A 26,072-nucleotide genomic window follows, 5' to 3' on the forward strand; every position below is an offset into this window, starting at 1 on the left:
ACATTGTTACCTTTTATCTTCAACAATATAAATATATATATATGTGTAATCTCATTAAAATACTTCCATAGATGCACACACATAAGTAGTTCCTAGCAAGATGAAAGCCAACCCATTTTCCACAGGGTTTGTGAAACCTCCACAGCTGGAAAACAAAGACTGGAGTGGTTTTCCAAGGGATGTAGTTCTGCAAGTACAACTGAATTAAATTTATTCTTTTTCTTGCTCTTCACCTTTAGATTCCGTTAGCACCTCTTGCCATTTCTTCTCCACCTCTTCTTTGCAACTCAGGAAGGCATCTTCCAAACGCCTCATGGAGTTGGCCAGGTCTGGGTTGGTACGTGTGACTACCATGTCATAGGCCATCCAGGTTGCCTGCACTACAAACCCAACAGATACTACTAAACCAGGAATTTTGGCTAAATAACAGCAATGGCTGACTCAATAAATGAATAAAGGACATGAATTACTATCAGTTCAGATCTTATGTCAGAGAGGGCTTGCTGTAAAATAAAGTGGAAACTGCCCACAGTAATACTCAAGATTAAATAAAAGACTGTTGAGTATTACTTCTTTATAAATGTCTCAAAATACTTTAGAATGGAAGTATACGGATATAAATTACAAAAGGGAGATAGACACTTTACCTAAAAATTACAACAAGTAATAAAAAAAAAGGTTCAACAGACTGTTCTAACATAAATAAACCAAAGAATCCTCTCTCTATACTAGTTACAGTCAGAAGGCTTGTGTTAGGGGAGGAAGAGTAAGATCAAGGAGGCTGCAGCATAGAGATGAAAGATTTTAAGAACAACCTAAATAATTAAACTGATTTTGAAATAATGAGTATCTGATAAAGCAGAGCAACTAGTTTTAGCTCTTACTTCATACTTTTCTTTTTTGTTTTACCATAACTTGACTGTAGTTTTCTCAATGGCACTCATAAATTGTGTTTAATCACAAATAGTATAATTAACAGTTTTCCATCTATTCTGGTTAGTTGCACACAGTTTCTGATAGAATTGTTGCAGAACATGGAGAGGAATATGCAGTCCTCTCCATACATACAGGACTAAGATTAAATTTGCAGAGGGGTCTTTATTCTCACTGAGGAATTAAATGTGTCATGCACTGACCTGAGAGGTACTATGTATCCCACCATTTTCAGAATTAAATCTCATTTTACATACTATGTTTTAACAATTGCACATTAAATACCTTAGTATTATTTCTGTTTTCAACCACCACTCTGAACTAAGCATCTCTATTAATTTTCAATTCTAAGCCATCTGAAACTTCTGGATTATTTGCACACTTCCTCCCGATTAAGATTAGGGCATTAGTTGATGGTGATTGTTTCCACTTACATTTCTATCACACAGAAGTTCACAGCATTAAATATAAATTTTCAGTCTCTTCACTCTAGTAGACAAATAGGTATCATTCTTAAAGACCTGTACCTGTTTGCTTTTCCATTTCCTCCAGAAGTTTTTCTAAGTCCCTGTTCAGGTCCTCCACCATCTTTATCATGTTATCATAGTTTCCTTCCTGAGATTCTGATTTGGCCATCTAAAAGGAAACCAGGAATTTCATACTTTATTTTACTTTGAAGTGAGTTGATTTTCACAGCTGAAAGTAACATTGCAATAAATTAAAAAAAAAATGATATGTATATAAATATTCAATTTACATGTGAATTCATTAAGAATCTGACCTTGAAGTTACTGGTCATCAGCTGTATGCTGCATACTATTTTCAATTCACTTTGTTAAGTAGAAAGAATTACACTCAAATATGCTGTGTTTGTGCCAAATGATGATTTTGGCATCAGTAATAACAACGATCACCATGTCAAACACTTCATTGGAAAATTTTATCCGTTATCCTGTTACAGTTGTCTTCAAGCTCCTCTCCCAAATACTCTGATGTAGGGCAATTCCTAATTTTCAAAGTTAGTTGTAAAATCTCCATTTACATCCAGTGTTTCACACTTAGATGCTACTGCTGGGTAACTGCATGCACCACGTTCTGTCACCATATAAGCAGGTAAGTGCTTATGATTTACTAACCTCTGGTTAAGTTGTAGGTAGTAAAATAGAGGCCAAACTTATGCAATTAAGTTTCAGAACCTTGATATTGACTGCAAATGTGACACACAGCCTTGCCTTTAACTTCCTTTTCTGAAAACCACCAATGGATGGGATGAAACTATGAAGAAGGAGATGAAGAGCTTCACTGTAGTGACTATCCACATCACACAGCAGGCATAGATTTGTCATCTTTTTTTATATATGATTCTCAAATTCAATTAGTGAGTATCCATTTTCCATTTTTTATTGATGATAAATGTGGAAGGAATGCAACACTTTATAACGGCTTTACAGCATTTTAAAGCAATGCCAAGTCTTATCAAGAAGCTGGGTGTTCAAGAGTCTCTTCCCACAACCATGAGGTAACCGTGTGCCGGCAAACCCTTTACCCCAGAGCCCCCAAACAAGCCCCAACCCTTTGCCGTACCACATGACGGGACGCTTTAACTGCCCACCAGGCCCGCGCTGCGCCCGGGGGACGGCCGGGCCCAGCCCGGAGGCCTCAGAGGGTGGTCGCTGCCCAGCGGTACCCAGCCCTCACCCCGCTCCCTCCCTCGGGGAAGGTCCTTCCCCCGTCCCCGAGGCGGGGTGTCTGCCGGCCCCCCCCAGCGCCTCACCCTCCCCTTTCCCGCCGACACCAACCGCTCCGCCCGCCCCCCCCCACCCCCCGCCTCAACCCCCGAGCTCCAGAGGCCCACACGCTCTTCCCGCCTCCCGCCGCCGGGGACAGGAGCGGGCGGGCACGGGACACCAAAAAACCGCCGTTCTGTCCCCTCCGTCCTCTCCTGCCCGCTCTGCCCCCGAGCTCACGCACTCGATTAATTCTGCGTTTCACGAAAACGAGCGCTTGGGTGCGGAGTTAGGCGGCCGAGGGACAGGAAGGGGAAGGGCACGGGTTCGCCCCCCGGCGCCGCGGCAGGGAGGCGCTCCGCGGCTTTGGGCCCGGACTGCGGCACGGCTCCGTGTCCCGCCACCCCCCCTCCTTCCAGCGCACCCGCAGCAGCGGCACGGCGGGACCCTCAGCCAGCCTGGCCACCCGCCCCGGCCTCTGGGGCAGGCCGGGCCTGCTGGGCAGCGCCGCGTCCCCTGCCTGCCGCGGTGCCGTAGTTGCCCTTCCCCGGAGGCTGGACAAGAGGAGGTAACCCCCTCCCCCTGCTTACGGCCCCCCTGGCTGTCCCCGCGGCCCCCCGCGATGTGTAACACCCTTACGTTAGCCCGGTGCGGGGCCTCCCCTCGTCCACCTTCGCTGCCCGCCCCTGACGCCGTGGCAAGACTGGTCGCACCAGATAGCCTGTCATTTCGGGAATTGCCCTGAAAGTAACCCAAAAGTTGCGTCTTGAGCCCAAAGTTTGAAACTTGGGTGGTGCCTCAGCTGTTTCTTTGTGGGGTTCCATCTCCCTGCCTGCGTGGTGGAGAGAGACTTAAGACCAGGGCCTGTAGTGACAGGACGAGGGGCCACAGTTTTAAACTAGAAGAGACTGGGTGTAGGTTGTCCAGAGAAGCTGTTGGTGCCCCGTCACTGGAAGTGTTCAAGGTCAGGCTGGACGGGGCTTTGAGCAACCTGGTCTAGTGAAAGATGTCCCTGCCCATGGCAGGGGGGTGGACTGGATGATCTGTGAAGGTCCCTTCAAGCCCAAACTGTGCTGTGATTCTATGGTCTTTGTCATATCAAGAGAGGGTGTTTGCAGCAGTAGGCAAAGAAGGGTTAGAAATCTTCTGATGACTGAGCAACACGACTCAAAGTTTTGTCAAGAGTTTGCTGATACTAGGAATTATCTGGTATATAGCAGAGTGAGAAGCAAGTACCTTCTCTGAATTGTGTCCCATTCCATATCTCTTGTTCTCCTTTTCATCCACAGTCTTGTTTTTAAATGATTGAGTATATTAGTATTCTCATCATGCGTGAAACTTACTCATCTCTTGCTATCACCACTCATTTCACTGCCAACTGAGTAGCTGGTTTGAAGATGGCAATCTGTCTTCAAAACAAAACAAAATGAAGTATTTATTCACCCAAGTTATATGAATGCTGCAGAATTTATCGCAGCATTGTGTTGCTAAAGTTCTGCAGGAGTTCAAAAGCAGTTGAACAAAATCCTTCAAGGCGTATGAAAGACAAAGTTATATCCGGCTAAATCTTGAACCACAGGCTGGTGGAGGCTGGAGAAAGTGTTAAGGGAAGTATCATTTTATGGCATTACCGTCTTTCATTTCCCTAGGCACTCTCACTGCCAGCTCTCTGAGGACAGGACTAAGCTGATGGACCCTTTGTTTGAGGTGACAGAGGTGGCACAGTCATTTCTTAGGTGACCCCTTTAAGCTGTCTCCCAGATGCTGCTTTCCCTCTGTACATGTGTGTTAGGAAGCTGATTTTTGGTCTAGTGGCGGTGTTTTTTAGTACTGCTTCATTACTCTGAAAACCTGGGCAGCAAATATTGTATGTTTGTGCGTGTAATTCCAGTAGCTTAGCAGCCACCTTGCCACTGCATAATAATAAATGTGCTAGAATCTATTTCCAGTGACACTGGCAGACAGGAGCATGTTTTGTTTCAACATGACTTGGTTTATTTGTGATTCTTCTCTACTGTAATTAGGACACAGCAATGTGTTAGAGAGTGAGTTACAGGTGTAAAAATTATTCAGTGGAATAGTTCTTGAATGCATTTTTATGTAACAGTGATACAGCTCTTGGTGATACATACTTTCTAGTTTTGTTGAGGTCTCTGTGGGCATCCTTTCCAGGGGATAGCTGGCTTCTCTGCTTCTTTTTTGTATGACACCCTGCAATTTATTCCATCCTGAGACTGGGTGTTTAGGTCACTATAGCTCTGTTCACGAGCTTCTAGGTTTTGCCAAGAGGAGCTGTTGGATTCTTACTGGAAAATGGAAACAGTGTAAAAATGCGGTGGCAAAGAGCAGGAACTTAAAAGGAAAATTTATATATTAACAAAAAGAACATAAGAAACTGAAAGAGAAAAGGTAAAATACCAGAGGAATATGCATACATACGATGCTCAGGATGTTGGTTGCTCAGAACAAAAGCACTTAGGAACTAGACAGAGCAGAACTGAATGCATGGGATACGTGCTGCACCTAACTTAGAGTGTAACAGTTCATCTGTCAGCCCTGGAGTTCAGGGAGAGGCTGTGGCCAAGCTACCGAGTTACGCTGAGGGTAAGTACTGATTGTGGGAGCCCAAAGAGCTCCTGCTCGGGGCAGTTACTGCTTTGAAGAAGAGGAAGACAACAGAATTTATCCCAAATGTATGGTATCTAACTTCTGACATTTGACCAAGACATGTAAATCAGGAGCTAGGTTACGATTTGGACCTGTGATGTCAGTGTAGGGCGAGAGGATTTTAGTACTTGGAGTTGCTTTACAGAAATTCTTGTGACCTTGTATTAACTATGCAGAGAACCTAGGGCAGCTATGACCTTAACTTAGTTTTTCAGCTGTGTTGAATGAATCCCAGCTTCAGGGCCTGGAAAATCTGCCAGAGAAACCGAAGGGGAAAACTGAACTGTAGCCTACTTAAGTCTGTACTGTAGCCTACTTAAGCATCTAACCAACCTCCAGGATCTTTCTTTTGAGAAGAGAGGGCTGACCAGACCAGTGACTGCGTGAAGCTGTGCAAATGAAATATCCATTTCGATTTAGGAGAAGAGTTGGAAATGATAAGGCCTAATTTGGTAGGAAAGTGAGGTAAAAAGACTATTATTAGATGTGCCTAACCCTGAATAGAGGAAGTGGTGGCAAATTACTGGACTTTCAACTGGGTGAAGAAGATTGATGCATAATCCTTAAATCATTTCATTTTTATAAGGAGAAGCTCTTTTTTTTCTTTATTTCTTTTCATATAATGCCACCCCCTCCTAGCCTTTGTGCCTTTGGAAATTTTAAATAACAAAAACTGCAGGGATGAACTGAAAATCACACTAGAACTACCATTTTCAAGAAAAATCTAAATATTAAATAGGTAGATTAATTGTTCTCAAGTCAGAAGACCTGCTATCTTGGGAGGCAAAGCTGATGAGGCAGAACAGGCTTGGGATAATGATGGGAATTTTTCTTTCACTTCTAGATCATTTGTTCTGATTCTTACCCCATTCGGGGATGAATGCCTGGCTTGCAGAAATAAAACAGGTACTGAGCCTTTCAAGCTCTGTGGGCTTAGGCTGACCGAAAGAGCGGTCACAGTCTATCAGCTATAAACCACAGTTTTAAACCTTACATTAGGATGTGAAAGTAGTCAGAGACCTTACCGTCTCTAAATTAATGCAGAAAAAGTGAATACCACAACGACATTTAAGAAGGGAATCCTTTCATCTGAAGCTTGCTTTTTCTGGTCCAGAAGCAGTTCCTTGGAGTATGCTTAGCTTATGGAAGCTGAACTGCAAAATTAGCAGCCGTGTTAAGGGCTCAGTGAATAGGACAAAGACTGAATGGTTTGTGGTTGAATTGCTGCTTAGGCCCAGAAACAGGTCTTGAGGCTACTGAGCAGCTGCCGGGTGGTTTGGATGGTTGCTAGGTGTGCTATGGCTGTGTTGGAGATAAAGAGGATGTTTTTGTTAACAAGACTGCCAGTCTACTGCCTTTCAGTGTGCCTAATCATACTTGCTTAAGTTAAAAACAGAGAAGGGCAGAGGCATTTAAACATGCAGTGTTTTCTTTGTGGTTGTGCACACAATACAGGACATAGAGCAGGAGAAGTTTATTTTTCACAGGACAAAACACGACAATAAATGTCTGCTATTCCTTAACTAAACAGGGGGAGGGGCTTGTGGATCAGTGAGGAAGTTTATATAGTCTGTGGCCTGAACTCTGAAAGGTTAAAATATCTTCTCCAACCAGTCAGACTGGGAGCACAGCAGAGAGATTGGGGAAACTAAAAGCAGCAGGTTGCTCTTTTTGCATATGCATGCCTTGAATATTAACCCCTTGCCTTTCCCACTCTTTCTTCTACAGTTGGGGGCTGTAGAAACTGTGAAACAAAGAGCAAAAGGAGGAAGATTTTCAATGATCATATTTTTAAACAGGAATCTGAATAGTTTCCCCCAGGTGCCCCTGGGGAAGGTGCCTGTGGAAAGTAACACATTTCAGTAAAGAACTCGTTTAAATGAGGAACCGTCCTTTGCATTTTAGCCACTTTTTAATGGGGAATGATGTAAAGGACAGATCCCCTGCTCCTTCATGGAGAAAGTACTGCAGAGAGTCAATGCAAGTTAGTACCAGAATAAGAGGAAAGCTGAAACCAATCTGAGCCTAGACTCTGCAGCTGTAGTGATCTAACTCAAGATAATTTTCAGTCTAGAAGATACCCCTCCTGGTTTCTCAGGGGATTAAAGTCCTCAGAGTTATTTCACTAATACTATTTTGCCCACTTCTGCCAGTCTCTGTAGAGAGATCAAGCAGTGAAGAAAACCACTCCTGGTTTTCACCATTTTGTGCACGTGGACAGTAAATGCCAGCTGGAAGAATAATCCCAGAGAGAAGTTTAGGGTGTAATGGTGTAAAAATATATTGCTATGCAGTCTCTCTTCTGGATTAATTAACTATTGTGTTTCAGTATCTAAAGCTATTGCCTCTACCGCAGCTAAAACTTTCCCACAACAAAATAATATGTGCAGCACCAAAGTGTTAACAGGAGTAGGTAAGTTTTGCTCAAACACTTGGCAGAGATCATATCATCTTCTACATCTTCCCAAAGCTACCTGTGTCGTGTTGTTGATTGTGAAATGAACTTTGCCTCTCAACGATAGGTCTCACGTTGTTTCCTCTTGTAATGCAACTGCCTCTCACTTGCATGAAGTAGGTAAGCAAATAATCTTGTACGGACTCGTATAACCAGGAATCAGGAATCCAAAACTCTTAACACAAGATTTTTCAGTGATAGGGAAGGGCAGGCCAACAGCTGGGACTTGCATATATGGGTTGGGTGGGAAGAAGGTCCCCAGAACTAAAACAGTGAGGAACTGAGGTGCAGTGAAGGTTACGCCACACAGCTGCTGTGGACTGAGGGCACCAGCAGAGCACAGCAGTGACCCCAAGGGCATCACAGCAGTTAAAGGTCACAGGGAAAGTTCAGGAATATTATCTCACCTGGTTGGGGAGCTCAGGATGGATTTTGAAGGGGTTTTGTAAGTGAGGGTCATTGCCAGGGCAGTGTGGGAGCTCTGGGCTGGAGTGGTGGGAGGTAAAGGTCAGGGGAGAGCTGATGGCAGGGTAGGAAAATGGACAATCCCGAGCAGGAGGGATACGAACGAGCAAGGCAGAATGTGAAAAAAGCCTGCATTGCTGCTCTCTGTTGTAGCATGTTTTGGTATTATTAATCTTTTCTCTCTTTCTTCATTTGCAGATTGTGTTCCTGGTAGGAAGCTTTTTCAGCATCTGGAGTCTTAGGGGTTTTTTCTGTTCCAAGAACCCGTTTTTTCTAAACGTGAACCTGCAATCTGAAGTGTATTGTTTCTGTTTATCACATTAGCCTATCCCTCTTGATCTGTGTTTGCCTGTCTTTCAAATTATGATCCAGGTCCCCGCCCGAGGACTCTTTGCTTTGTCTGTCTCTGTCATCAGCGGGTGAGCAGCCGGTTGGTGGAAGCCAGGCAGACCCGTTTCACAAGTGTGTGCCTACCTGTCAGCTCACGTGTTGGACATACACGCAAGGGACCTCCCTGGAGAGACAGCTGAGAAGACCTTGAGGTCTGAGAACAATTGAAGCTGGGCAGGACTGGGGCTAGGAAAATCAGTGAGAAGGAACTTAGTCATAAGAATTACAACCACACAAGGTAACTATCAGCGTTATCAGGAGTGGCCTCAGACAAACTGGGAACTGGCAGCAGGTGAGCTTCAGGAAAAGACTACCGCAGGGCAAGAGAAGTGCTGTAATTCAGGTAAGAGAAAACACTGCTGGAAGATTAGCTAATGAATATTTAGGTTTTTTGAAAAGATTTTTATTAGCATAAATGTGACCCGAGCTGTATAGCTGTACCATAAAGTCTATACCTCTGTGTATGTATGTGTATACATCTGTGCATGTACTTACTGCTTGTATTGAAGTTACTTATAGTAATAAATTTCTGTGATCATAATGGTATTGGGGTTTGAGAAAAAAAAAATACAAAGAGATATGTCCTCTACACACAGGTTGATTTAAATGAAATAACTTCTAGGCACATTTTAAAGAGGAAGAAAATAACAAAGGAAATAAGTTTCGTATAAAATTAGTCTCAGTTCACTGAAACGATGCAGGGCGATGCTATGCATGTATGTGTAAGTATGTCCAGTGTTTGGTTAAGCAACGCATGCCTAGGGCTGGATTCAGAACTAATTAGCATTTGAATTCCATCGGTGTTGCTTGATTGTAAGGAAGCTAACTCTAATTCAAAGTGGTGCAGATAACTAGATTTTTCTACGTGTTTCCCTGTTTGCATGTATCTGTGTGTGTGTGCGTGAGCTACTGATTAAATTATAAACAAAATCTATGTTAAATGCACCACGAAACATCCAAAAGTTGGGAAATTATGTAGCTAAAGTTGTGCACACAGCTTCAGCTCAGTTTCCTCGTGGCTGTGCATTTATGAAAGCAGATTCATGTTCCATTTCTGAAGCCATTATGCAGCAATGTGATATCATGCAGTATTTTTATCACACAGTGTTTTTTACAAGAGCTACACGTATGCATGGTCCTTTGAAAAACTCCTTCATTCTTCTTATGTCCTGTCACAGCTTTTGCTGTCAGTTTTTCAGAATATCTGTATCCAGTTTGTGCTAGGTTTTGATACAGGCTTAGTACTGGCAGTTACCAGCAAAATCAGAAGTCAGTCAGTGAGAAAGAGACCGAATGGCTGGCATTTTCAAAAGTAGAGTGTGATTTTGACTACACAAAAGTAGGTCATAGGTTGGAGTGTGCTGTTGATAGTTTGGTCTCTAGACTTTTCATATTCCAAACAGCCTGCTCACTAATGTCTTCAGGTTAATGTATTCCTTGCTTTCTAAAATTTATTTTAACTTTTATTTTGCAGATTAGCTGTGAGGAATTACTTTTCGTGGCCTTAATTCAGGGGGAGTGTGATCAAATATATGTTAATTTTCAGAAACTATAGTAGGCCGTGTCTGCATTAGAAAAAAAAAAATTTGTCTTAATCACCATTCGGTTTCTGTACTGTTTCACACTTCTGTACTCAGACTTCCTCATGCTGCACAAATAAATTAATTTTTTTGAGATGATCTGAGTTGAAGCAAAACTTAGCACCATGAGAACTTGCGTATCTCCACTGATAAGGTGCCAGTTTGGACTAACCTTGTTAGCATGAAAGCACAGCAGTGCAGAGTCCTCCTGACTCACATTTCTCAATGCAGTACCGACTGCTGACTTTGCCTATTTATTCTGCTCCCTTGAAAAGAAGCCAGGTTTGCCCTAAGTAATTCACCTGCTCAGATAGCAGCATGGACCTCATTATTTGCTGTTTTCTCCATGGTCTAGCTTTTCAGAAGTGGTCAGCGTAATTTTCTTTCACTCCTCTAATATGCTTCAGTAGCAGCTAGCCTAGGTTTGATGTTCAGGTACTGCTTCTAATTTTGGTCCAAGTCTTGAGTCACTGTATGTGATTTTTTGAAACACTTTGTTTTCTTACAGGGTGTTACAGCTACCAGCTGTTGCAAAAGTGAGTTAGAGTACCAAATCTTTACAGCTGAGACATTATTACAGCCGGGACAGCAAGCCACAGGATATTATCAGTAATTCCTGTTCAGGACAGAAGTGAGGTGTCTCTGGTATGTTATAACCTGGGCTGACTGGTGAGAATTTCCCATTCTGCACAGTTGGAGATGTGCTTGGTAACCTGCAGGTGCCTTACAGTGAGAGGTGAGATGACTCGATGGGCCAGGGAAACCTTGCAAAGGTGTCATGATCTTCCAGGCCATTGGAAGTAGTCACTAAGGTCTTCTGAAGGCAAAAGAGACAGGATATGTAGTCTAACAAATACATAGCTTTTTGCAGTGGCATGAAGTTCTTAGGCTTGAAACCTATGGGACTTGTTTTTTATTTGTTTTGGATGCTGCTTTTAGTAAAATGGTGGACATTACAGGGGAAGAAATATCTGGTTTGCTTTTTGCTTTTCCGTGGTGCTTTTCTTCTCCCTCTTCACTCACATTCAGTGTCCACAACTGCTCAGCTGACCTGAGCCCACACATTGTGGTTTCACTGCCGTTTTGGTTCCTGGTAGCTCCCCTCCCTTTCAGCTGCACAGCCAGGGCTTGTGCATAACTGTTGCCTAAGCCTTTACTGGTGTCCATGTTCAAAGGTCCCTTTAAAGAGGAGGAAAATAATAAAAGCAGTACAGAAATGGTGACTGGAAAAGCTTGGGAGTGTGGTTCTGCCACTGTAAGAAATGAAATAGAAGGCATTATGGTTAAATGATTTATTTTGCCTTTTATCAGTCAGGCAGTATGCTGGACTGAAGTGAGTAATTACTCAGCTATTCTTTACATGCCTGTAGTCAAATTACAGTTGATCCTCACAATTAATGCGTGAAAAACACCTGTAAGAATATTTTTATAATAAAGTGGTGTGCAGGCCAGGAAGTCTGGAGAAATAACTACATTAATTCCATGTCAGCTTATAGCACAGCTTAAAAAGTCTAATGAAGATCCAGATGAGTCTTAGCCTTTATTTTTGTCATATTTAGTTAATTTAATCAGCTGTTTCTTCAGACAGAATAGATAATCAGTACTCAAGGATTTACACATTTGCATTGATGATGGGAACTGATGTTAGTTCCCAAGTCAGACATATTCACTGACAAAACTGTGTATTTACCACGCATATGTACAACATCTTATTTTCATGAACATGGCAGGAGCAAGCAGAAGGCAGTTTCTCTGCATGCAGTTCTCAAGCTGTCCCCATATATTCCAAGGACACATAAGACTTTATATTTCTCTTGCTTTTCAGTTTTCACCACAATGTTTGTCACTCAGGCTTCTTTACTCTTATGTCCTGCCACTTTAAATAGCATAATTTGAGCCTGATGAGAAATTTAAGTCCATAAAATGTGAGAGAGGATTAATTATTTTAGGACAGATCACCTTCCTGGTCCAGTCCATTCACTGCCATGTGAATGCTTGTGCTAGCACTAAGGGGACAGTATACATGTGGGAATGAATGACAGGGCACTGGAAAAATCTTAGTAGGGCTTATGCTGGCACACAGCGCTTGTGGATCTGTGCTGACACAGGGAAGGTTTCACAATACAGCTTTAGGCGAATTAGCCACCCTGGGTGTCAGGAGCTCCATTTTCCCTGTTCCTACTTCTGGATGTGTGCTCCTGCCACTTCCTCAGGCCTGCCCTGACATTTTTTGAATTGCTTGGTGAAGTAACATCACACACTAAAATGGCAGGAAATTACCATGGCAAAAGAACAGTGAAATTTTCCTGCCAGGTTGGTGGTTTGAGTCACTTTACCATGTGATCGATTGCACAGCTGGAAGCAAAACAAGGAGTGGGAAGAGAGCAGAGAGGAGAGATACTCCTTTCTTTTAGCACTGGTGAGCACCTAGTTCAGCTCAGCTGCATTCACAAAACCATATTCACATTCAGTATTAGGGCCTCCTGGACTGGTTTAAGCAGCCCCTGCAACTGCCATCTTTTAGCTACTTATTCCCGTCCCAGTTGCCCTCTGTGCTTTGTCTAAATTGCCAGGGCAGCAGAACAGTTTGGCCAACAAACATGGCTGAAAACAAAACACCACCTTTTCCCCCAGTGTTCATCCTGTTGGCAAACATGCACAGAGAAGCAGTAAGTGTCAGTGCAGGGTGGCTATGGGGGCTAATTAGCCTGACACTGTCGCCAGGCTGTCAAACTGCTGCGCCACATGCCATCCACCATGTAGTCTGCTAGTACCAGTTTGCAAATGTTGTTGACTGTAGGTTGGCTTCTGCTAAGGTTTTGCCTTGTATCTCTCATTTTCTATGGGCAGCCACTCCTGCTGTTTCTAGATACCATGGCCTTTGCTGTATATTTAGCTTGGACATGGAGCCTTGGATTCAGGTATTAGTCAAAGAAAGGCTTGGCTGCCATCGTTATTGCAGTCTGCTTGGAATTGTGTAGTATCTGAACATTGTTAATTGAGCATTGTAAATTGAACATTGTAAATTGAGCAGTGTCCACTGTATCTGCATTGAATCACATTTATTCATTTCCCTCTGCCACAGCAAAAGCTCCCACATCTCTCCAGATCTGTTTAGTGGAAACCCTGTTCCCTCCTTCTGAGCTCTAGTCAGGGTAGCAAGTACCTTTTCAAAACTCATTTACAAAGACCTTCACAGCCCCTTGTTGCTCCCATTCAGTCCCTTGTGTTGAGAAGCTTTGTTCTAGAAAAGCTCATTTGCTTTCTGGTCACTGTTGTCAAAGGGAAGGTGTCTTTCAGGAAAACCTTGGAGTCTGAAACTGAGTGGGAACACACCACCCTTACCTTGAGCCTTGGCATTCTGAAGGAAGAGTGGCGTAGTACTGTGCTCGTTACCTATCATGTTTGACTTTTGTATTGCACTGCCAACAAGTTTTCTTAAGTCACATTGATATGCTGCACAATAGAGAACCTGATGAAAAAAGATGCATGTCCAAGAGAAAAAGGAAAGTTCCAGGTTTTGTGTAAACAGCAAAAATAAATGAGTTTCAACTGAAGAAGGAGGAAATCAGAATAATCTGAAAGATTAGATAGGGCCAGGCAAGGAGAGCAAACTGTTGAAGCAAATATGGTTTTGAAAGTAAACAAAAAATAAAAATTAATTCCAGTGAGTGGATTTCAGTTTATGTAAAAGAGTAATAGAAAAACAGTGGAATAACTAAGCTGATGTTTACTTGCAATTGCACAGATTCTAAATTGAAGTAAGACAGGATATGTTCTTCTGTGCTCATGATCTAGACAGCACTGGTCTTGGTACAGCATAACACACAGACAAGGAAAATCAGAATGCCAGTGAGGTATAGGTTTTGAACCTCTTAAGGTATTTTTGTCTCCCTTATCCTGGCTTGGTCCTGGAAAACTGTCTTCATATAATAAAATAAGTACTTGAGCACTGCCAATATGCTTTCTGCTATGTGGTGAGTATCACTTGTACATCGAAGATGTTAGTTCCATGTAACCTCCACGTGTCTCCTACAGGTAACTGCAAAGTATATTTATTAATTGTATAATAAGAGATCTGTGGATTTTTGAGTTACCACTCTTGTGAGGATGGAAATGTAGGAACTGCAATAATGTTACTGTTAGACAAGTAAGCTGCAGAAAGAGCTAAGTGTGAGAATTCATTTGGTCTCGGTCTGGAAAGCAGCACTGAAAGGCACTTATCTTGTTAAGTGCAACTTCTTTTCCTGCTTCCTGAGTTTTGCAAGAGGATGGACGTGTGGAGTGTAAATGGACTTGTCTAATCCAACTTTTCCAGTGGTAACGCCTGGGCAGCTCCATAAGCACCAGCAACAAATGGGAGTGCCAGTGCAAATAAAGCACCAATGGCTGCCAGTGTTTTTAGTTCTGGATCCCATAGTTCTGCCCTGAGTATCGTTAGAAAACATGGGTGCCACCCTCTGGCATCACTGATGGGAGGTGCATAAGGCAGTAGGTAGGAGTCTTTTTTACAAACAAGGGACCAGTGTAGACCTGGTTGCTGCGTCAGTGCTTTTTATCGTGGATCTTGGTGACTATATGAGCATGTTTCTGTGTAAGTACAAGTTGGTATGTGTGTGCTTATATATGCTTGTGCATGCACATCGTTTAAATAAATGTAAGTGTGCATTTGTAGTGAGCACCTGTACAAAACAAAGTCTTTAACTAGTGTTAAGATGGAGCTTGGACTGTTTATGACTCAGATTATACAACATGATTGCTGGCTAATGGTCCTAAAGTCTATTTTCCTGTGATACCATCATGTCTATTCATATGTGTCTTTCTTATCTGTGTGTATCTGAAAGTGAAAGAAGCTAGGGCTGTTCCTTTTATGGTGATACCTGTGTATTTGTGTATAAGTGTGTGTATGTGTTAGCTGAGGTTGACTTAGTGTGCTTGCTTTCAGAGCGTACCTGAAAAGCTTGATGTTATTGCTGTATTATTGCTCCCTTGACTGCATTCATGTTATATCCACACCCTGCAACCAGGTGAATTTGCTAGCATATTAAAAATCAAAGGAAATAAAAAAAGAAACGGATGTTCTGTGATACCTTAAAGTGCAGATATAGTCCGGTTTTGTCTTTCTGCTGCCTCTGTTGTGATAAAGTATAATTTCACCTGTTAATTTTTAAGCATGAGAATGAACTGTTCAATGTTTCATCCATCACCAACTTCTATAAAACCATATTAATATCAATAAGAATCCCATTAACATTTGCCATTGAGGTTAATTGCCTTGAACTCTTAGCTGAAAATAAAGTAAGTACTTGCAGGATAAAAGTCCCAATGCCTATAAAACATTTTAGATGATACTGTTTGAGAAGCTGTTAAATCTTACTTTTTTGGCAATGTTTATAGGAAACAGTGGCTAAATATACATGCCTTGCCTTTCTGTCAGTCATCACTACTGATTTTTGTAATTTAGAAATAATAGTCCAGCTCCTGTGCTGATGTAAATCAATGCAGCACCACAGAGCCTGTTCCTGGCTTATGACTTCAGTCCTCTGTAAAGATACTATACTTAGTGTAGGAGTGGGGCATCTTCTAAAATGCTTTTGTGTCCTCCAGAGCATAAACAAAACCACATACACCGATTCCACAGAATCACAGAATAGTCTAGGTTGAAAAAGACTTTGAAGATCATCCAGTCCAACCATCAACCCAACAATAACAGATCCCAACTACACCATATTCCTCAGCGCTATGTCGACCCTACTCTTAAACCCCTCCAGGGATGGGGACTCCACCACCTCCCTGGGCAGCCCATTCCAACGCCCAACAACCCCTCTGGAAAGAAATACTTCCTAATATCCATTCTAAACCTTCCCTGGTGCAATTTGAGGCCATTCCCTCTTGTCCTGTCGCTTGTTACTTGGTTAAAGAGACTCATCCCCAGCTCTCTGCAACCTCCTTTCAGGTAGTTGTAGAGGGCGATGAGGTCTCCCCTCAGCCTCCTCTTCTCCAGACTAAACAACCCCAGTTCCCTCAGCCGCTCCTCGTACGACATGTGCTCCAGACCCTGCACCAGCTTCGTTGCCCTTCTCTGGACACGCTCAAGTCATTCAATGTCCTTTTTGTAGTGAGGGGCCCCAAACTGGACACAGGAATCGAGGTGCGGCCTCACCAGGCCGAGCACAGGGGTAAGATCACTTCCCTGTCCCTGCTGGCCACGCTATTTCTGATGCAAGCCAGGATACAAATTTCCTGGGTGATCTCCCCCTGTAATGCAGAACAACTGAAATTCAACACCAGGGATGTGTTTTGGGAGGCCTGCAGCTGATCTGCAGTCCTGGTGCAATCCAAAGACACTGGCATGCACTGGTGAATCTAGCCCTGTCTGAGCGGGGTTGTACACATGACCAGTGCACTTACACAATCAGAAGGTTTTGTAGGTGTATGATTGCACCCTCTAAGGGATTAGTACTAGCTGAAATTACAGCTGGAAAAGTGCATGCTTGCGCAGGCTCTGGATTTTTAACTACAAATGCAGAAAAGTTCCAGATGTTGTGCTTCAGATTAGTTATAAACCCGGCAGTGTTAAGGAGTCCGTACCAGAGAGCTGTAATTATATGTCTTTTCCTCTCCTTGTCTTTGTGGAGCAACAGTATGAGTTGTGGCAGGGTCTGTAGTCAAGGACAGACATTTTGTACGCATGCTGCTGATCTGTTCATTTGTTATGGCCCAGAAGATAAAAAGCTGAGCCATTGTGGCATCTAAGAAGTGTGTTAGCTAGAAGTGTATTAACTGTATTAGCTATTCTTTAAATATAATTAAGTTCATGACTATGAGTTCTTGTGCATAGGCAAGCCTTTAGGCCTAGGGGTAGCCAACTGCTTGTGAAGCACGGTAAAACAAGCTTAATCTTAAATTCTCTCTGGTCATGAGTCTACCATTTGTAGGATTTGATAGTGGATGTCCTGTATCAGTCCCAGTGCTTCTTCTTCACACAGTCACTGATCATAAGAGGTTAGAAAGCTCCATACTCGGCTCACTTGTTGCTTCATAAATCATCCTTTCTCCTAATAAATTTCATTAATATTCTTTGTGTCTATGCAGAAGACAGAGATTGGAGACCCACTTGCTTGTAACTGAACATGGCAGGGCATGTAAAAAGGTTCACACGTATGCTACTGGAATGTAACAGCAATGACAAGCTATGTGGTAAGATTCACAGATTCCTTTAAGTAATAAGCTTTCACATGCTGAGCAGGAAGTCCAGCTTTACTAAAAAGTGGGCCAAGCCCTTTCCCCTCCTCCACCTGCATCCCAGCCCACACAGAAGGATTTGACTGAGCTTTCCCTGCATTGTGTCTCGGGAGACACTTTTAAGGGGATGCAGCCTTTGTGGTGGGATTTATCTCACAGAATTTTAGCCATTTTAGAGTATTTCTACTTTGAATGAGATATAATATAGTAATTAAAGATCCCCTACAACTTCCCTAAGGACCAGTCTTGTGAGATTTTGATTTCATGACTTTGTCATCTTTGAGAACTGAAATGTGATCTTGGTCCATGTAGAAATAGCACCACCTCTCAAATCTGGGGACATAAGAGATTTAGTTACCTGCAACATCCTTGTTAATTGCAATGTCTTCTGATCAAATTCCAAACCAGGTGACTACGCCCTGTTTTCTTTAAAATGCTCCCTATAATTTTAATGGAAGGAGCTGAAGCTGTGATTGCATGTGCATTTGTGATGGCACAGCAATATCCAGCCCTTCCCATCTCCCTGCTGTCCCTCTGCCAGGGCCAGTTCTCTTTCACTGGTGGATGATACTTACACATGGCTACAATTCTTAGCCTCTGTATTAAGGCATCTAAATAAGTGACCTTAGGTGTGGGAGTCCCACTGGTTTGATGCAGTTTAAATACTGAGCACCTCTGAAAAACAGGGTGGCAGCACTAACAGTGTTCAGTTGCTGTTCCAAGGAGCAGAGGATAGATACACATGCTTTGGGGGTTGAAAATTACTGAAATGAGTTATTACTACTTTGTTATACAGAATGAATGTGCACCAGGCAGTGCTGCTTATTCCTTGGTTTCCCATTTTCTTTTTCTGATGATAGTTGTGCGTGAATATCAGACTGAAGTGATTGTTGTCCCTGTTCTCCTTGTGGGTTTTTTTGTCATCGTGCTAACTGTGATCCTTTGGCTCCACTGTCGTGGCTTGCGAGCAAAGCAGGAGCAGTCATCTTCATCTGGACACAAAGGTAAAAAAATGTCTTTCAAACAGAGAAAAGAGTGTTGGTTTCAGTGGCTGGAAGTCAATCCCATTTCCTCATTGCTAGAGCTGTTAAGCAATAGCATTTATGAAGAGCCTGAGTGGTATTCAACAATCCAGTGAACTTTAGAGAAACTGGGAACCCTGATTTACCCCACTTGCAGTAGTAGTAGTGGAATCTGTAGCATAGATGGATCTGAGAAAACCTAAAGCTCCATACCGTATGGGCTGTTTAACATACTGTGGTAACATCACTTGAGAGCTGGAAAGTGTGTTTATGTAAGAGCCTTCTAGAGGCTACTGCACTGGGGTAATTATGAATGACAGTTGTTTCGATGTAGATCACATCTAGTTAATCCATTTTCTATACTGTCATTAAGAAATTTAATTTCAAGCTGCTGTGTCCCACTTCCTATGGAGACAACAGAAAATAGAACAGGGACTGGTGAGGGGTTAGGGAAAGGTGTGTTGGTACTGGAAACACATGTTGCTGTGTGGAAATGAAAATCCAGTTCCGAACTGAATTTGGTTGTGTAGAGGAAAAAGCCTCTTCAGCCTATATTAAGGGAAATAATTGAGAACAAAGATAAGGCCTTTGTGGGAACACCCTGTGCATGTCGCTTTCGTAACAACTGGTAGCTGGTAATAAAAGAAAATGGTCATTGCTTCTGCACATGGGAATCAAGTACATATGGGTCTTATCATCTAGAAAGTTTACATAGTTAAATATAGTAGAGATCTCCAGACTCACTCTGCCTTTTCATCAAATACAGTGGGAGATAAATCCCTTCTCCTCTTCAAGAGCCAGGATAAGTCACATACCATAACAGTTCCTTACTTTGTCCTGATTTCCAAAACAGTATGGAGCAAAACTTAAAGAGGATAGAAGGATGGGCATTGCCACCGACTACAAGAGTTCATCTGTCTGTTTTTATGCATCATGTGTATTTGCTTTTGTCAGTGAATGACAAGAATAAGCAGGAATCCAGCTCGACAGAGAACTGCTATATCCAGCTGAGTGAGACATCTGTGGAGAGCCTGCTAAACTCGGCATCCTTGACTCTGAAAGAACTGGAGATACCGCGAGAGAAACTCTCAGCAGGCACCTTGCAGCTGCTAAAACATGGCCGCTATGGTAGCACTTACAGAGCACAGCTGGAAACTGGGAACCCTGGGAAGACTAAGCCTGTGGTATTGAAAGCCTTACAAGGTAAGGCACGTGGCCAGGACCTGCTTCAGTACAGATCTCTGTATCAGAGACATGATGCTGGGCAGAACTTTGCAGTCATTACGGGGCAAGAACAAGCTGTGTTCAGTATCATGTTAACTAGTCAGAGTGGTGTTTTGGTAGGAGTGTCTTGGTAGGACTAAAGAAGGTTGCTGTTCATATTGATTTTAAGCTACTCACCGTCCATTTTGGTTCTTTGCTGCCTCCATTTGGTTTGGTTTTTTTTTTTTTTGAAGGGAGGTTGTTTGTTTTAATGTGGGTTTTGTTTTGGTTTAGTTTGGTTTGATTTTGGGTTTTTTTGTTCTTTCAGACCTGGCTAGTCCCCAGGAAGTAAAGGATTTCCTGGGAAGGATTAAATTCCATCAAAAGCTTGGCCATCATAAGAATCTGGTTGAATTGGTTGGATGCTGTGTAGACCAGCTCCCACTTTATATGATCATGGAAGATGTGTCTCTTGGTGACCTGTTGACATTTCTGTGGACATGTCGGAAGGTGAGACAAAAGAAGTGATGATAGAATACCTTCTTAAATTCCTTAGGTACATACCTATCCATAAGTCATAGTCCATAAGTCATAGATGATTCTTTTCATCCTTCCATGCATCCCTCTATATCAGTCTAAACTATTTCCATCCCCCAAAGAAGTTCTACACAAGTCTAAACTGGAATAGAATTAGTGGATATCTCAAGTGATATGATATAATTTGGAGAAGTTGACATACTTTTGTAAAGCTAAGTCCTACTTTGCAGACCATTGGAGTTCCTTGAAGGGTATAGCAGACACTGGGATAAGAGTGATAGTTGATACAGCTACATGAATTTCTAAAAAGTTTTAAATAATGTCTCATTGCAAATCCTTTTAAGAAAGCAGAGCAGTTACACCAGGGAGAAGGTCATTGAATGATAACTAATTGATTAAGAGACAGGAAACAGAGCATAAGAGTGAAAGGCTGGTAGTTGCCCTGGAGGGAGGTCACCCACCTAAGACCTGGTGCTGTTTGTTTCATGTATCAATAACCTAGAAAATGGGATGACAGTGAGGTGATGATGGTTGCCGATGATTCCAGCCAGTAAAGGCAAGGGCTGACCCTGAGGAATCACAGAAGGGTCTTCCAATATTGAGAGACTGGCCAATAAAAAGAACAGATGAAATTCAGCATTGTTAAAGATGAAATGACGCACATGTAGAAAAGCAATCTTGGCATTTGTAATGATGGCCTCGTATCTGCCCATTGCTGGTGGGGGGTGAAATGATGTATCTGATAGTATGAAAATATGGAGTCTGGTGAAAATGTTAAGCCAAAAAAGAAACCGAGTATCAGGCATTATTAAGACAGGCGTAGAAACAAAACTCTGTCATGTCACTATATATAAATCCATCATTCTCCTACATCTGGAACACTAAATACAGAGAGATTGCTTGCTGTCTTCTTCAACAGAAGGTTGAGGTGGTAGCAAAGAAAGCCAGTAAGTGTCATGTTCAAAACAAACAAATGGAGGTGATTCTTCACAAAGTGGGGAGTTGACTAGTGGAGTTCCTTGGCACCCACTGCTGTGGATATCAAAACTTTACATGGGCTCAAGACAAGACTTACTGGTTACTGAACATGTTGAAATCAGAAACATCTCAGAACGTCCTTAAATTGAAAATAGTTGGGGAGTGGAAAATGACTCAAGAAAAGCACTGTGTGCTTACCCTATTCTCTTTCTCTCATCTGGGCATCCAGCTAAGGTCACTGTTACAGGCAGGGTAGTAAGAGAGGTGGACTGAGTCTCATACCAGATAACCATTTGTATGTTATAAGTGTGCTTTTCTACTCATCATTCTAATTTATAATATATCTTTCATTCATCTGTATGGACTGTCATTCTCCACTGTCATTCTGCCCATTTCTATCCTATTAATCTCTTCTCCACCCTTCAGTTTACCCACCAGTTGTCTCTAGTGTGCTTGTCTTACCCAGCACACCATCCATCCATCACCATCACCCACCCATGTACCCTTATTTTTCAGTCAATTTATGACCAATTGTGAAAATAGCTGGGGGAGCATAAAGTACTCATTAGATTAGAAGGAAACATTCCCCAGTACCCTACAGCTATGGCATTTGTTTGAACCAAGGTCTGCTCTTTTGTCTCTAGGATATTATGACAATGGATGGTATTCCCTATGACCTCACTGAGAGGCAAGTATATGAAGTTGGACAGCAGGTTGCAGCAGCTCTGGTAAGTCTGCTCTCATTTGCTCTATTTTTTCTTTCTTGCTTGATTGCAACACAAGTCTAGATGGTGCCCTGAGTCTTCCTGGCCTAAGCACTAAGGATATGCTTTGTTAAAACTGAGCCAAAGATGCTTGCATTATTTTGGTGAGCCTACGCCTCTATTCCGCAGCGTGAAAGACAGGCATAAACTAAGTGAAAATTTATATCAATTAAAATTCCTTCTAAAATTATCACGGCCTCTTTCTTTTCCAACTTTCCAGGCTTACCTTGAAGAGAAGAAGTTGTTCCATGGTGACATTGCTGCCAGGAATGTCCTCCTTCATCACAACTTCACTGCTAAACTCTGTGGTCTGGATCTGGCCTATGAAACTCACACATACGGTGCCAACTCAGTCACACAGATTGTGCCAGTCAAGTGGCAGGCACCAGAGCGGCTCCTGAAGAAACCCCCCAGCATCAAGGCAGACATGTATATTTTTTTTTGGACTAGAAGTTTATCTGTCAGGCCTATCTCTTTCACTCCTTTATGTATCATTTAATGTCCAGAAGTTCACAGTAAGGCCTATCTAGTCTCAGCATAATGCTTCACTTTACAGCTCATACCTTCTCATTTCTGCATGTCATGCCTAGTTGTTTTCATGTATTTAAGCTAGCTAGCTAGAATGGAAAGTTAACATCACTTTGTTTTCTTTTCTTGCAGATGGTCTTTTGGAATTCTACTGTATGAAATGATTACATTAGGTAAGAAGATTTAATGACAATGAAAAAATATGTAAGGAAGCAGCAAATTAACAAGACACAAAATCTCAAATACTAGAACGTAAAGTTGGGCCATTTAAAGAAACAACCTGTTTTTTCCAACTTGCAAAGTCTGAAAATTCCTTTTAGACTTTCTGTCAGTGTGAATTGTGGTAGGAAAAAAAGGATTTTGGTAGGGACTTACACAGAAGCTGCTATCTGCAACCATTACCTTATAGTTTTTCTATTGTTATTCCTTTTACCCTTCCAGGTGCTCCACCATATCCTGAGGTGCCACCTTCTGACATTTTATCATACCTGCAGAGACAGAACATTATGAAGCAGCCCTCAAGCTGCCAGCAAGCCATGTAAGCCACTTGCTTTATGGACAATTGAGATCTGCAGAGTGAAATGGAAGTGAGACATACAAAACTAGATCTTACAGAAGATCTCTTAAGTCTAGACTATACAAAACAGTAACTTGTTATCTGAGGAGACTTGTTCTCACATATCTGCCACATCTCCTTACTGGATTCTGCTACATGAAACCTTGATTGCCAAAACCTTTTTTCCTGCTTTTGAAAATGGCTCTTGTTTCTGTTTCCTTGTCTGCTCTTGCATTTTGTTGCTCCACTGCTTTCCTGCAAGATGCAGGACTATTTTGGAGTAATCTTTCTCCTCTAAGTTTTGGGATTCTCCCTGAAGTGAACAAAGCATCCACAGGGAATATCTAAGGCATTTTATTTCCTTTTGTGAAGACATAATTTTTTTTTAATGTTCAGAGGTTTTTCTTCCATAATGCTGTTTCAAAAGGGAATACCAGTCTTTTTCCCTTTTCCCATACAGTTGACATCCTGGTGAACAACTGCAAGCCTTTGTCCCCACATATTATATTATGTGGTTGCAAATTTCAAAGGGTCATTGAAAGAATTTTATACGAAGAAGAAAAAGAGGAGGTCTCTAGTCATTTTAAATATGAGATGACTTGACTGTAGTAAAACTTTGTGTTGGTGCTTCTCATTCCCAGTGCTTCCCTCCTTCTCCACCTTACAGGTATGGCATCATGAAGTCCTGCTGGCAGTGGAACGCAGCTCACCGGCCTTCTCCAGCAGACCTGATCCGGTCCCTACAAACAGCTGTAAAGACCAGCAATGACCATGCAGTTCTGCAGGTGCCTGAGCTAGTGGTGCCTGAACTCTATGCTAATGTTGCTGGTGTCGATGTGCACAGCCTAGTGAGGGAATACACTATACTCTGAAGGACCGTTACACGTGTTGGTGAAGAAGTCTCTGAGTTTGCCCGTTCTAGACACTTTGCAAGCTCAGAATGAGGTGTGTATGCTGGGAGGGATCCCTCTGTTTTTCAAACACATTATACATATCAGATCTCTCCTCCATGCCAGAAACAACTAACTGCTATCATTATTATTAAATCAACCTGTTGATATCATCCTGCCAGTGGTCTTTTGGAAGCAGAGTGGGTTTAGGAAGCTGTAGAAAATGTAATGAGAAACTTGAGTTAAAGAAGTGTATTGGGTTTGCATGGCAAGATTTTGGTAGCTGGGAGGCTACAGAAGTGGCTTCTGTGAGAAGATGCCAGAAACTTCCCCCGTCTTTGATAGAGCCAGTTCCAGCAGGCTCCAAGATGGACCCACCACCGGCCAAGGCTGAGCCCATCAGCGATGTTGGTAACACCTCTGTGATAACATTTAAGAAAGGGTTAAAAGTACTGCAAAGCAGCAGCTGGGAGAAAGGAGTGAGAATATGTGAGAGAAACAACTCTGCAGACACCAAGGTCAGTGAAGGAGGGGGAGGACGTGCTCCAGGCGCCAGAGCAGAGATTCTCCTGCAGCCTGTGGTGAGAGGGCAGGCTGTGCCCTGCACCCATGGAGGTTAACAGGAGAGCAGATGCCCACCTGCAGCCTGGGGGGGACCCCATGCTGGAGCAGGTGGGTGCCCGAAGGAGGCTGTGACCCTGTGGGAAGCCCGCACTGAGCAGACTCCTGGCAGGACCTGTGGCCCTGTGGAGAGAGGAGCCCACGCTGGAGCAGGTTTGCTGGCAGCACTTGTGACCCCGCGGGGGACCCATGCTGGAGCAGTTCGTGAAGAGCTACAGTCTGTGGGAAGGTCTCATGTTGGAGAAGTTCATGGAGGACTGTCTCCTGTGGAAGGGTCCCCACGCTGGAGCAGGGGAGGAGTGTGAGGAGTCCTGCCCCTGAGGAGGAAGGAGCAGCAGAGACAATGGGTCATGAACTGACCACAAGCCCCATCCCCTGTTCCCCTGCGCTGCATGGAGGGAGGGAAAATCAGGAGTGAAGTTGAGCCTGGGAAGAAGGAAGGGGTGGGGGAAAGTGTTTTAAGATTTGTTTTTATTTCTCATTATCCTACTCTGATTTTGATTGGCAATAAATTAATTTCCCCAGGTCAAGTCTGTTTTGCTGGTGACGGTAATTGCTGGGTGATCTCCCTGTCCTTATCTCGACCCTTTCATTATATTTTCTCTCTCCTGTCCAGCTGAGGAGAGGAGTGATAGAGCAGCTTTTGTGGGTACCTGGTGTACAGCCAGGGTCAATCCACCACAAGGAGGTTTCTGGAAATCTCTCCCCACCCTTTCTGTCCCAGGAAACTGCATCAGTTGGGTACTCAGAAGAGGAGATGTCCTGGGGAATATGTCCTGAGGCACAGGAAAAAGTACACAGAGCAGGCAGTACAAATGGATAGTTTCCTGTCCATTCACTAAGGACCTATTCAAGACAGGTGTGTTCTTGCCTTTTAAGTGTTCGATAAGTGTCTGGGATTTCTCCAGTCGTTTATACTCTAGCTTCCCATGGGAGAATGGGTACTGTATTAAAAAAAAAAACACACTAAAAACATGCATATTTGTGGATACAGAGGTTGTTACGTTAATGCAATACATTTTCACGTAGAGCATACCTCCCCTGTAGTAGCTGTGAGGTCAAGTGAGTACTCCAAGGCAAAAGGCATATTATCCCATGTTTGTCTGAGGAAAAACTCCTTACAGAGCTGAATTTCTCAGGGATGGTTCTCAACCAATCATTCCTTTGAGCAGAGCAGGACATTTGTTCACGTGCTTCTCTTTTGAGTTGCTAATTGCTGGGTTATTTATTTTGTTTTTTGGGGGGACATCTGTCCACAGTTACAACAGCTACTGTGAAAACAGTGTGGAAATGTTAAGAGTACATCAAATACGAAAGGTTGATCTACAGTAAAAACAACACATGATGAGAATAAGCGTGCACAGAGACATGGTTGTGTGATTATAGTGAGAATGTACCGTAGACTGTATTTATCTCTGTGGTGACACCTTTGCTGTCTGACTTCTGCAGTGAGGGTCTGGATATTGGACATTGCCTTCTTAGCTACCCTGTGACAAGGGTGACAGTGTGTA

General features: G+C 42.8%; 2 protein-coding genes across 8 annotated transcripts; one reads left to right on the forward strand and one right to left on the reverse strand.

Moving 5' to 3' along the window:
• On the reverse strand, positions 1–4,731 carry SYCE3 (synaptonemal complex central element protein 3). 3 transcript variants are annotated; one of them, XM_074825737.1, is made up of 4 exons: positions 2,905–2,953; positions 2,070–2,208; positions 1,461–1,569; positions 1–380 (listed from the first exon to the last, which is right to left on the reverse strand). In XM_074825737.1, exons 3-4 carry the CDS (start codon positions 1,567–1,569, stop codon positions 211–213), a joined length of 279 nt encoding a protein of 92 aa, XP_074681838.1. In that variant the 5' UTR covers positions 2,070–2,208; positions 2,905–2,953; the 3' UTR covers positions 1–210. The 3 variants fall into 3 exon arrangements, with proteins under 3 accessions (XP_074681838.1, XP_074681840.1, XP_074681839.1); XM_074825739.1 differs by lacking the exons at positions 2,070–2,208; positions 2,905–2,953 and adding an exon at positions 3,300–4,731; XM_074825738.1 differs by lacking the exon at positions 2,070–2,208 and having other exon boundaries at positions 2,905–2,991.
• Positions 2,972–25,091, forward strand: STYK1 (serine/threonine/tyrosine kinase 1). Of its 5 annotated transcripts, none has more exons than XM_074825732.1 (11): positions 2,972–3,228; positions 8,446–8,980; positions 17,313–17,417; positions 18,323–18,466; positions 19,439–19,687; positions 20,016–20,197; positions 21,847–21,930; positions 22,187–22,395; positions 22,627–22,667; positions 22,936–23,032; positions 23,718–25,091. In XM_074825732.1, exons 3-11 carry the CDS (start codon positions 17,351–17,353, stop codon positions 23,920–23,922), a joined length of 1,278 nt encoding a protein of 425 aa, XP_074681833.1. In that variant the 5' UTR covers positions 2,972–3,228; positions 8,446–8,980; positions 17,313–17,350; the 3' UTR covers positions 23,923–25,091. The 5 variants fall into 5 exon arrangements, with proteins under 5 accessions (XP_074681833.1, XP_074681835.1, XP_074681834.1 ...); XM_074825734.1 differs by having other exon boundaries at positions 3,149–3,228; positions 8,620–8,980; XM_074825733.1 differs by lacking the exon at positions 2,972–3,228 and adding an exon at positions 4,755–7,902.
• The last annotated feature ends 981 nt before the right edge of the window (positions 25,092–26,072 follow it).

Source organism: Strix aluco, chromosome 5, assembly GCF_031877795.1.
Source record: "Strix aluco isolate bStrAlu1 chromosome 5, bStrAlu1.hap1, whole genome shotgun sequence".
Taxonomy (NCBI): domain Eukaryota; kingdom Metazoa; phylum Chordata; class Aves; order Strigiformes; family Strigidae; genus Strix; species Strix aluco.